The following is a 12832-nucleotide window of genomic DNA, read 5'->3' on the forward strand; positions in this document are numbered from 1 at the left end:
TGCGCTACCCAGGATAGTCTCAGAAAGAAAACTCTTTAAAAAGAAGCCAGTTTAGTGATCCGCATGCATCTGCAATACTCTGTGTGCCATACAATGAATGGATTGCAAGGAAAATAGAGCAATACCTACAGCCCATTCAAATTAACGGTTAACCAAGTATTTCACGGTGGGAAAGATCTGTTAGAGCTCTCACATAGTACCTCACTTTTCTTGCTAATAAGGAGTTGGGAGCAGGGAACTTGCCTGTATGATATCATGCCATGAGTGATATATGTATGTGTATGGCCACATTTGCACTTATCCTGGAATCCAGCTTTTTTTTTTCCTTATGGCGTGGCATTAAAATGCTTGAAGGAAACTGATGCAAGAACCGATTGAATAGTTTTTTTTATGGGACTATGGGATCATTCACATTCATCCGGCACATTTTTTTTTTTTCACCGGACCCTTCAAGGAGATGGATCAGAAAACTTGCGTTTTTTTGACCCGGCTCACCAGTTTTCCCGTATAAAGCCTTGTTCACACGATCAGTATTTGGTCAGTATTTGACATCAGTATTTGTAAGCCAAAACCAGGAGTGGGTGATAATACAGAAGTGTTGACGTGTTTCTATTAGACTTTTCCTCTGATTGTTCCTCTCCTGGTTTTGGCTTATAAATACTGAGGTAAAATACTGAAATTGTGAATGTGGCCTAAACTGGTGAAAAAGCAGAATGGCAAATGATTTGGTAATGGTAACAATTGAGGCATAATAAAACTAATCTGGGTGGTATGGATATATGGAAAGCCAACCTATGAATATCTTCGAAGTGTATGAAAAACATTCATGGACCAAAAGTAAAACCCAAAAAACACAGGAGCCAATTGGTATATTCAACAATATATAATTATATTTTTATATATATTTATATATTTCTAGATCAGTACATTCAGTTTTTAACTTGTGTTTTTCTTCACAAACAGAAGAACTCTTACAATAGTAGACTTTCTAAAATAAATACTATTAAAATAGAGCTTCAAAATAAATATTCTATACAAATGAAACAATTCAGCGTATACATTTCTTCCATGGAGTGAATCTTTCAACAAAACATCTTGAATAGAGACACTTTATACTGGTGTTTGTGAACAAATTGCACATTGGTTATGGACAATGGCATTTTCTTTACCCAAAACTGTTTAGCGTTATGCCAGCCACCAACAAAATAATTATTATACAACAATAAATAAAAATTTGATTCATAATTACATCCTTTAAAATTGACGCTTAGAAACCCAAACCATGTAAGGCAATAGTGTACCTATATGCAGGGGAGCAGTTATTTTATGAGTTTAACCAACTAATTTCCTAGAAAGCAAGGACCACCCTGGAGCAATCATGTCATACGCTTCTATCAGACTGGCTTACAATAAATCAATAAGCCAATGTGTATACGGATATATAATAAGGCCATGTAAATGCCGGTTTGACCAGTAAAATATCTGCCCCCTCTGAACACAGGTAAGGGAAGCAATGTCAAATCTGGGCTGTTCTTAGAATATTTTGCTTAGTGGAAGCGACAATGAAATCGGAGAAGTCAGGCTACCTGGATATGGCTCACACATCAACAGATAATAGCCTGGGGCTTTGAAAATCAAAAATTTAATTTTGTAAAAGGAAAAAAAAAAAGTATATTAAAAATTCTCAGAAAGAGAACAAAGATGATGACAAATAACTTAAGATGCGCACATGATTTATATTTCTGTACAGATTAGCTTATAGTATTTAGTCTCAAAGTTATTGACTTAATCTTCTCATTTTTAGTTAATAGCATGTGATTGCATGTAATTGACACCTTGTCTAAGTTTGCATACTCAGAGAAATACCTATATTTGGCACTAAAATAGCACTTTTTTTATGTTACAGTTCATATTAGCATGGATGTGTGCATTTCTTTGTTTGTATCGGGCATTAATTATCCACTTTACAGTTTTAGGCGTTTGCATGGCACATCACAGCCACATATCTGAGAAGGGATTTGCTACACAAGACTCTATTAAATAGTGTACAAAAATTCTAGAATGATTAGTTTTTATCATTGACACAAAATAACTGTCTAGTAAATAGGCTTATCGTTTAAGGTGTAACAATATGTAATAATCAAACCAAGTGAAATATGTTCCAATCAACAAACATTCAGCAAAGATCTCAATACCAAGGCAGGTTACTGCCCTACAGGGGAAACTTCATGCCAAACTGCAAAACATGAAGGGTGTCAGTACCTTCTTTATACAAAGTTTTCCATCCTGCTATTTAAATTAAAGAAAAATAAATATGTCTAATAGGACAAAGTGCTAGATTTGCAGCAGTTTTAAAAATTAATACAAGGAAAAACATAGGAGTGACCTGTTTGACAACTGATAGAAATATATTATTATTTTTTTTTAATTAAGGTTTAATTCACTTGCATAAAAAGCATCTACACAGAAATGAGTTGTCACAGGGAAGATGAATGAAGAGTTGTCACATCTTGTACCATTAACCCTTATGGGTTTTTTAACATGACAGAAAGGGATGTGTTACCTACATAAAATGTGGTTTTAATGCAACAATCCTATGTAAATTGAACACATTCATATGGCAATGAAGTTTCCCCCATAGCACAGGAACTACATGATATTTTTGTGAGACTAGCACCTATTAGTTGCCAGAAAGAATGACTGGTTACTGCGGAGAGATGCCAAAATGCACCCTTGTATGAGTGAACCCTAACCGGTCATTGAGAACCTATTCATATGGATATAGTTATATAGAAAATATAAAAATAGTACAACTACAGCAACACACATGGGTGAATTTCCCTATAGCTCTGCTGACCTTTCCCTGGTAGATATAGAACACTAAAATAGACATTTTTGTATCTCTCTATGTATATTTACACAGATATACAGGGTGCTATTTTACAATAGGGTCAAGGTAGAGAGCAGCAGCAAAGGAAACAAATAAAGTTACCATGCAAGTGTCAATTCGCATAATAATGACAATTAATGAAAAGGAAGTTATTTTGTTAAAGTCTGATGGATTACTGTTTCTCCAAGTCACTCGCTCTTTCCTGCACACTATGCTTTTGTGGTCTCTGGTTATAAAATGGCTATTGTGCTCTTATATTCCCAGCTATAGTGCAGCAGATATCCTTCTTTATTACATGAAAGAGAGCAGCGCAAGGTCCTGCGATGCACTAAAGGGAGGCAGGAGATGGGTTAACCTCGTCAAAATGGAATTTACTTTAATGCCATGACCCAGTGTGGATTTTTCACTTGTCACAAAAGGGTTAACCAATCTTGAAATATGCTTTATATGAGGGGGTTGTTACCACTTCCCCCCTTCGAGTGAGATTTTCTCATCTAGCGAGCTGAGGATGACAGTTTTGCCATCAACACTAAGGAGTATTAGAAAAGGGCTAATAATAGGCAGGGCGGAACATATTCAACATAGCAAAGGAAGAAGGATAGGTAACTCCTTACTGTAACCACCATGTTGAATCGGTACCCTTGCCACTCTTGTCTTCTATTTGCCTTCATTAGCCAAAAAATAGAAAAATACTTTTATAGGGAAACTAATACATGTACAGTATATAAAAAAAATACAAAAACAACAATAAACCACAGACACAAAAATGTTACATAACAAAATCTCAGTGGTGCTCCCGCACATCCATGATGGTGTGAATGAGCCACATACTGAAACTTTCAGCTTAAAAAAAAACGAAGACAGAAGCTTGTGAGGAAGAACTGGAGCTGAGAAGCACACATCTTGTTTCCTAATGGTAGCTGTAGATAAAATACAGGTAGCTAGTAGTTTCAAGATATCTCCCATGGCTATCTTATAAGCACACGGGATTTGGAAATGGTTCTCAACAGCCGTAATACACAATATGCATTTCTTCCCCTCCCTTTGTGTAATACTAAGCGTTGCCGGACCCCCTTATTTAAGAAATCTGAAATTAAAGCCTCGTGTGAGAATACTCTGTCTGGAGTCTTTTAATTTCCTGCATGATGCATCTTTGTAACAAAATTCATAAAATCTCAGTCTCAGAATGGCTTCTCCGGTCTGCCGACCGCTTCTGGTGCTTTGCACACGACACTGTTTGTATTTTTGCACCGACAACCAGGTCGGCTTGCCTGGTCATAGCATTTCTGTGAAAGTTTTACGCACCCAGTGGCTGGAAGATAGCAAAGCAAGCAAGGAAGGACCAATGATAAGGCACTCATAAAAGACCAGCGAGCACAGCAGTTGGAGTGAGAGCAAGAACATGGGTGATCTGCACAGGAGCCTTCATCATCTTCATTGGTGCAGTGGTAGAAGACGCCCTTGACCAGACACATACAAGTTGAGTAGTTGACCAGATTCTGTGCTGAGCACAGCCATTCTTGGTTGCAAACCCAGCAGGAAGGTAAGGTCCGTGGGGTAGTACAGTCTTTGCATTTACATTTACCACAGGCCTCACAAAGTAGATAGTGCTTGTCTAGTTCTTGAGCTGCAGGGCCTTTGACATCCTGAGGCTTACAATTGATCACTTTAGGCTGTATCCTTACTGCCCTGGGTGGTGACTGATCCACCACTGGAGGTGGAGCCATGTGATCCAAGAGTCTCTGATCTGAAGAAGTGCTACTGCTGCTGCTAATTGAACTGGGACGCCCGCTGAATGATATCCAAGGGTGCGTAATATCGGCCTCACACCTTTGCAAATGCTGATTGACAAGCACTGGCTCGTGAGGACCCCTACTGAGTTTCTGACTGGCCAGCTGGCTAAGAGCTGGGTTGTCAATATAATCATTTTCAAGATGAGTGGTTTTCATCTGATCAATAGGCAGGATGGTAAGTGGGTGCTGTAATCTCCCATAGGGAACTCGGCCATCCAGCAGAGGCTGCACCATGACTGCATTGGGCACAACGGTGATGCTGTGAGGAATCCTGGAATCCATTGGCCTACGCTCTGAATGATATGAGTATCTCTTAGAAAATCTGAAAAACAAAACAGAAAAAAAGTCTTTTTAATGTCCTGTAACTTTGCAAAGCAAAATATTTGAGATAAAGCTTAAGACATGGTTTTTAGGCAAGGAAAAAAGGAAGACAACAATTTAGATGCACATTAAGCTTAGGAGCCCAGAAAAGTACAATGACAACTAGCACTGCATCCTTAGGCCACAATCTTCAGTCTACAGATAAAATATTATTACTCTTATAATATTTAAAATTCATTTAGAAATAGTTCTTATAATCTGAGATTATACTGCGAATTGTGACACATACTAGAATAACGAAAGACAGACAAACACAGTGAAGGTAAGATAACTAACTATATGGATAGCCAAATCAGAAGATATAAGTCCATCTGGCCTCACAATTCACAACCTGTTAATGAGTTCAGGAGATAACTACACCTACACATTCTGGTTTTTCAGCCACATTTTACAAGATACACGGTTTAAACTTCCTTGACTAGGCACATTGTATGGACTATGATACTTGACCATGTGTGAGGTTCTAAGTGAAATGCAGTATTAGATAAAAGTAACTTAAACAGCTTTGAGTAACTCAATGGTGAATGGATACAAAAATTTATTGGTTACATTGATTTAAAAGTCCCCATATACATAAGACTAATGACGGCTGAACCTGCGAATATGGCGGGTTGAGCTGAAGGTCTAACGTGTATGGATCGATCTCGAATGGCCAATTTCTGACTGCCGTTCGCATCGTTCTCTCTTAGGTGTCAGTCGGTGGGTTTCTTGTAGAGAACACAGAAGTACTCGGTTGAGCGAGCGCTCCTGTATATGGGATTGTCGGCTGACAGCCATCTGTTGTATATGGACAACCTAAAATTTGTTAGCTAAAATCAATTAATGCCCCTTGTTCAACACTAATCCGCACACTATGTCTAATTGCAATACAATATTACGCACATCATGCCTTTATATTCATTTTACTCACTTATATAGCACCATTAATTCCACAGCGCTTTACAGACATTATGGGCACTGTCCCCATTGGGGCTCACAATCTAGATTCCCTATCAGTATGTCTTTGGAGTGTGAAAGGAAACCGGAGAACCCGGAGGAAACCCACGCAAACACAGGGAGAACATACAAACTCCTTGCAGATGTTGTCCTTGGTGGGATTTGAACCCAGTGCTGCAAGGTTACTGTGCTAACCACTGAGCCACCAAGCTACACAGCACCTCAAAACACTAGCAAAAAAGGACCGTAGCAGAATATTTAATACAGGCATAAAAGATCAGTCCAAATGAAAAACAAAAAGACAGCTGCAGAAAGAGATTTATACAGAGACACTATAGATTTTCCTACAAACCCCCCCATACACACACGTTTGCCATACCTCTCTACAGATGTGCACATTTCGGGTCGCTACTCATCTAACATGCAGAATGTTCTTCATACCAGGTCACAACAACAAGCACAATTTTCATAGAATGGCTGACTCGTTGTGTTGCTTTAGTTTCTGATTTCATCGAAAGAGAGCAGTTCAGAACTGGAATCTATCCAGTTACCCAACAGCTATGCAAGTCAAAAGAGCACAGGAAGCAACTAAGCTTAAATCAAAGAGCGGATACGGCCCGGCTCCAATTTAGAAAGTGCACATTGTTTTCTATGAGACGTAGTGCTTCCTTGTCGAGCGACTTTTTGTTTGTAAGCACTGTTTGAGAACCACTTAAAGGGGAAGTGCACATACAGGATTAATTTAACTGGTGCATCATAGGAAGCCATTTCAAGTAATTGCAGTAAAAAAAAAAATAAAAAAAAGTGAAAAATAACAAAGGGCTATAATTGACATGTCAAAATGCAAGTTGTGTCATCTAATTACAGCTTCATATACTAAAGGTGTTTCCCAGTGTCATGAGTTTCCTACAGAATTGCAGAAAGGAACGCAAAAGGCTTCAACGTTGCACCAGGATTTCCTCATTAAAAAAAAAAAAAGTAATAAAATAGTTACAATATCACTGTATAACTAGCAATATTATTCACAGAAAAAATATACCAATCTGGATTTTAGTTCCTGTAGGAGTTATGGTGCTCGGATTTGGTTTTCCAGTGACGTATATAGAAGGGGTTTGGTAATAAAACAACTCAAAAGGTTGAAATTTTTCAGAAGTGGAAAATATATTATGTTTTTTTGTTAACATAAAATGTAATAAATTAGCTGAGTTTTATAATCCTTCCTTATAAAGCAAAGGTGGAGAAATACAAAATCTACAGATAAGACCAGCATGTAGCATATCACCAGTGTGCCATCAGACTGAAGAAGAAAAGCTTCATTACTGTACAGGGGAAAAGAATTATCCCTCTTCTCACCAAGCCGTCTGTGGCTCTCAGGGTGTTGTTTGATAGCTACACCTAGCGCAAAATTAATAATTCAGAGAATAGCAGAATATAACACCCTTGATCTCAGTTGCCAGCGGTATAATAGGTTTTCACTGAGCTACAAAAACAGGAAGCTATTTCTCATTATGTTTATGAGGCAACTGTGTTCTGATCGATTACATATGCAACACGCTGGGCTTATGACAACGCAGGTGACTCCAAAGCATTTACAGGCTGATGCTTCTACTGCAAGCACATCTGCCATCCCAGCTGTTACAGCCCAAACACCCCCTCACATCAGATAAAATGCCCACGTTTCGCCCCCTGTTTAAAACATTCAAACCTTTTTAAGACCCTTAACGGTGCAACTATAATTGCAAACTGCTGAACTATATAAATAATAGTCTTATTCTCACCAAATCTGGACTTCCAGCATTCACTAAGAGCTCTGCTTCAATGTTTTTGTTTTTTTTTGTTTTTTTTCTTAATGAGAAATGTAGATAGACTCCCGAGTAGTCAGGGATGTAAAAATGGTCAGATTGATTTTGCAGACTTCCAATTGTTATTGTATTGGACATATGACCTTCACAATGTGAAACAAAAGTAATTGGAACATACTACTACTAATAAAAAAATAGTAAAAAAAAAATTAAACTGTGTTGGTAACATATGACATTTCTTTTAAGCATTGCATAGAATTTGAAACCCTGTGCAAAAAAAAAATGAGAACATGTGGCCTGTCTATAACAGGATATGTTAAATCTAGCAAAAGATATTGAGAGGTGGACTGAAGCCTTCCATCTAATTGACTACTTCCTCCTCTCAACTTGTCAGTCAGGCAGGGCAATAATAGCTCTGACACATCCACATCCTTTTAGGAGATCACTGATAATCTGCCAGACATTGATAAGAATGACACATCACCTACTGAACTAGGAAACTGCAACTATCTGCTAATTGTCACTCATCACAAACCAGATGCTGGAGCTAAAGTGACTTCCATGTTACCCGCTATATGCGAACCTAATTAACAGCAATCTTCCAGCATTTGGCTAATGGCACATGGTCGAGAAGTTAAATAAGAACTCTTACTAGGGTGTCCTTATGGTCTAATAGAATAGATGGAAAATGTTTTGGGGTAGGGGTTATGGATAACTCTTACCAGGGTGTCCTTATGGTCTAATAGAATGTTGATGGTTGTCATCACTGTGGTCAATTGCGCTCATTCATTGCCTTTTATTTCATATACCCATATACAGTTACTGTATAATGAAAATATGTCAATCAAAGAATACCTGAACGCACTGGAGAGTACATGCACACTTTCCAAATATCCTTCATTACACCAATACTGTACCACTAAACCAACCTTACAACAGAATATTATACCAACTATACCATACTAAATAGCATTATACCAACTATACAGTACACACTAGTAACAGTCAGTGCATCAAACTGCTTAATAGGCTTTTAAGTGTACTGCAGAAATAAAAAAAAAAAACTGAAATGCCTCGGTTGGCATCATGACATGGCAAATATTGTAATTCCAAGTAATGCGCTGTCATATCAATATATATATATATATATATATATATATATATATATACACACACACACACACACACACACACATACATATATATAGTATACCCGTATATGTTACTATTACTATATAATTATATTATAGTATCATATACATATATATACGCACACACATTACAAAATAATATATATATTTTTTTTTAGATTGAATTCGGTGGTTAGCAATCTGTTACAATTCCCATTAGAAGTAGATATTCCTGCAGCTAAATCATTTACCAGGGATTTCACCAAGACGAACTCTTAGCATCAGTGAAATAGGAAAAATGCTTACTGTGAAAAACACAGTAAAAGCTCATGAATGAATCTCCACTCGGAATGGCAGAGCCGCCTGCAGTAAATTATGCCTTCAATGGCTCTATAATTAGCTATATGCTGAATGGATGAGTTACTACACAATTGTGATTACGAATGGTGAAATGCAGGGTAATAGTCGCCCATAAATCAGCCTTCAAATAACAAATTCACCAAGATTTTAATATAAACTGTAATGTGAATAACACTGGTCACAGTCATGAATACCACATATACAACCTTTCCATCCTTTTCAGGAAGCCTACACCTGCATTGGCATATGGCATTATATATCTGACTATGTGCAAGTCCTTTATGCATTTGATGTTAATTTTACCATATCTCATCCCTTTCCCCTTTTTTTTAAACAGCATGAAAATGTGTCACATCAATCTGGGTTTGCACAATGATTGTTCCCTTATGACACCACAAACTGGCACAACCTGGCACTGACAGCACACTGTATGCACCAGACATTCTCAAAATCCATACTGCACCATAGAAACTAAATGTGAATCCTCACAAATAACATAAGCTCCTAAAAGCCCTATTGCATATTTAACCCTTCACTACCAAATCTCACCCTACACTCATGGCTCCAATCTAATAAGACGACGCAATGTCCCTTTAAAACAAGCAGCGCAGCAGCTTTGTAAACGCTTAAACATTAACTGAAGATAAGGTCTGCAAAAACAGCATCTGCTGGGGATTTTATAAGAAGGGAATTACCGCATACACATAGGTGGCTGATAAAAGCCGCATATTCCTATAGATCTACTAATATGGCCTGTAATACTGAATTAGCATAATTTGACCAATTCTCTAATCTGCTACATCTGTAATCATCCCCAATACAGGTAGACCAGACCCACCCTATATACAGTATGAAAAACCTTAAATTCCATTTTCCATCATGTACAGGGATATATATATATATATATATATATATATATATATATATATATATATATATATATATATAATCTATTTCAACAAAATAGTAATCTATATGTAAGATTGGCCATGAAATTAGGGGAGCCCCAATTCTGCATGAAGGAGGCTGCTGCAGTGCAGAACAGTCCACCGCCTGGATGTGCAATGTGTCTGAGAGATGCAAGCTCTGGGCCTTCTCTGCAGAATCCTAAAATTCTGCCATCTCTGATCCAAAGACATGAAATCCCCCCATAGACCCCATCCCAGAGTCAGTGCATGTAAGTGACATGTAGCATTGCAGACTCGGGGGCTGCGCACAGAAGAAATCCATGCTCGCCTGCCCAGAAATAATGCATCCTGCGTCATCACTAGTACTAATGGGACATGAACGGCAATCTGCAGCCCTGACAACACACATCTGATCACAGGGCATCTGACAGCTCGATCAGTTACAATTAGATCGAAAACAATTCATCCATGGAGTGGAGATATAAGAAGACTAATGATCTAAGGAGGACTGGCCGACAAGGACTAGGATTCTGCACTAGGCCATCAGGTATCATCTCCGCTCACCATGCAGAAAACAAGATGTTTCTAAGAGTACAAGAAATCTAGCTATATAATGATCGATAAGGATCCTGGGGTCGCCATGACAGGCAATCTGCTGGGGGCATGGGGGAGTCTTGCCCTGGCTGGCAGCTAGGCATGCACACTACGCGTACAGAGTACAGGCTTCTCTCCTGACATGATTGCATGCTCTGCATTGCTAGTGCAGGGAGCTGGGGTCTCCTGCAGCACTGCACCCCTCCCCCTATGACAGATCAGCAGCACATACAATACAATGGCAGAGCAGCAGAAGCCCCCCACTCCAGCAGCCTGATGAGAGAGGGCACCGTGCCCTGACCATAAAACAATCCTGGATGTGCACCCTGCAGAAACCCCATCAATCACACAGATTCTAGGAGGCTCTTACTTGTATGGCTGCAGCAAGGCTCATGACTCAATTCTCCGAAGATGTCAGATTTCCTTAGCTGTGAACATGGGAATCCTCAGCACAAGTCCTGGTGATCCAGGCTGCATAGCTCCTCCGCTGTCAGCTCCCTTTTCGCTTTCGATGTTGCAACTCCCTGGGAAAATGGCTTTTTTATGAATGGGAGGGATAAGGCGTACTGCGCATGCGCCTCAATCCCACACACTTCTTATGAATGGGAGGGAAGAGGTCGGACCCCACCCCTCCGCACGATTCTTATGAATGGGGTGGGCGCAGAGGAGAAGTGCGCTTGCGCTTAACCTGATTTCTTTATGAATGGAGACCGGAACCTAACCTGTGCGTTCATTGCGAGCGGAGCAGCGTTTTATGAATGGGAGTCAGCTGAATAAACCGCGCGTGTACAGCAGGCCATGGGGGGATGGAGGGGGAGGGTAGACAGGGAGGGGGAGAGCTCCTGCATTCATCACACTCAGTGGAAGGCAGATGAGCCAGCCTGTGCTATTAATATCACCGAGCTGCATCCTCTCACCGCTGATTATCTGTGCCCAGGGCACACCACATCATGTGGCTTCTCCATCCGTATATCCATGCTCCGCAGCAATGTACCTGGCAGCCATAGGTAACCCTCCCCCATCACTTACGTGGGCGGAAGCCTGCCTGCTCCTGACCAAACAAGGGCTGCACGACCGATGTGCCAGCTTCAGGAAGGATGCCCAGCAAACTGATCAGTCACCACCTGGCCCTAGGGAAGCAATGGTGAAGAGGATGATATTAATCCATGCCTACCCCCTGCCTAGCCCCTACTGTGCAGTTTATATGTAGTATCCATCATGCTGACCACCCTGTACAGTATATATGTAGTATCCATCCTGCTGACCCCCTGTACAGTATATATGTAGTATCCATCCTGCTGACCCCCCTGTACAGTATATATGTAGTATCCATCCTGCTGACCACCCTGTACAGTATATATGTAGTATCCATCCTGCTGACCACCCTGTACAGTATATATGTAGTATCCATCCTGCTGACCTCCCTGTACAGTATATATGTAGTGTCCATCCTGCTGACCCCCCTGTACAGTATATATGTAGTATCCATCCTGCTGACCTCCCTGTACAGTATATATGTAGTATCCATCCTGCTGACTTCTCTGTACAGTATATATGTAGTATCCATCCTGCTGACCCCCTGTACAGTATATATGTAGTGTCCATCCTGCTGACCACCCTGCACAGTATATATGTAGTATCCATCCTGCTGACTTCTCTGTACAGTATATATGTAGTATCCATCCTGCTGCCCCCCCTGTACAGTATATATGTAGTGTCCATCCTGCTGACCACCCTGTACAGTATATATGTAGTATCCATCCTGCTGACCACCCTGTACAGTATATATGTAGTGTCCATCCTGCTGACCACCCTGTACAGTATATATGTAGTGTCCATCCTGCTGCCCCCCTGTACAGTATATGTGTAGTGTCCATCCTGCTGACCACCCTGTACAGTATATATGTAGTGTCCATACTGCTGCCCCCCCTGTACAGTATATATGTAGTATCCATCCTTCTGACCCCTACTGTGCAATATATATGTAGTATCCATCCTGCTGACCACCCTGTACAGGATATATGTAGTATCCATCCTG

At 39.9% G+C, this 12832-nt stretch overlaps 1 protein-coding gene across 2 annotated transcripts; it reads right to left on the reverse strand.

Moving 5' to 3' along the window:
• Positions 1-2158: 2158 nt before the first annotated feature.
• Positions 2159-11357, reverse strand: SPRY4 (sprouty RTK signaling antagonist 4). Of its 2 annotated transcripts, none has more exons than XM_073651262.1 (2): positions 11165-11357; positions 2159-5005 (listed from the first exon to the last, which is right to left on the reverse strand). In XM_073651262.1, exon 2 carries the CDS (start codon positions 4963-4965, stop codon positions 4072-4074), a length of 894 nt encoding a protein of 297 aa, XP_073507363.1. In that variant the 5' UTR covers positions 4966-5005; positions 11165-11357; the 3' UTR covers positions 2159-4071. The 2 variants fall into 2 exon arrangements, with proteins under 2 accessions (XP_073507363.1, XP_073507362.1); XM_073651261.1 differs by lacking the exon at positions 11165-11357 and adding an exon at positions 6380-6532.
• Positions 11358-12832: the final 1475 nt, after the last annotated feature.

Source organism: Phyllobates terribilis, unplaced genomic scaffold (genome assembly GCF_046119375.1).
Source record: "Phyllobates terribilis strain yellow unplaced genomic scaffold, ASM4611937v1 Scaffold_11__3_contigs__length_659146591, whole genome shotgun sequence".
NCBI classification, from domain to species: Eukaryota; Metazoa; Chordata; class Amphibia; order Anura; family Dendrobatidae; genus Phyllobates; species Phyllobates terribilis.

Excerpts from the sequence above, each read along its gene's own strand:
- SPRY4 (XM_073651261.1), bottom strand. The coding sequence starts at position 6,399 with ATGTGCACATCTGTAGAGAG. Across the intron at positions 5,006-6,379 it reads ATGTGCACATCTGTAGAGAG|ATTTTCTAAGAGATACTCAT; the intron begins GTATGGCAAACG and ends TTTGTTTTTCAG.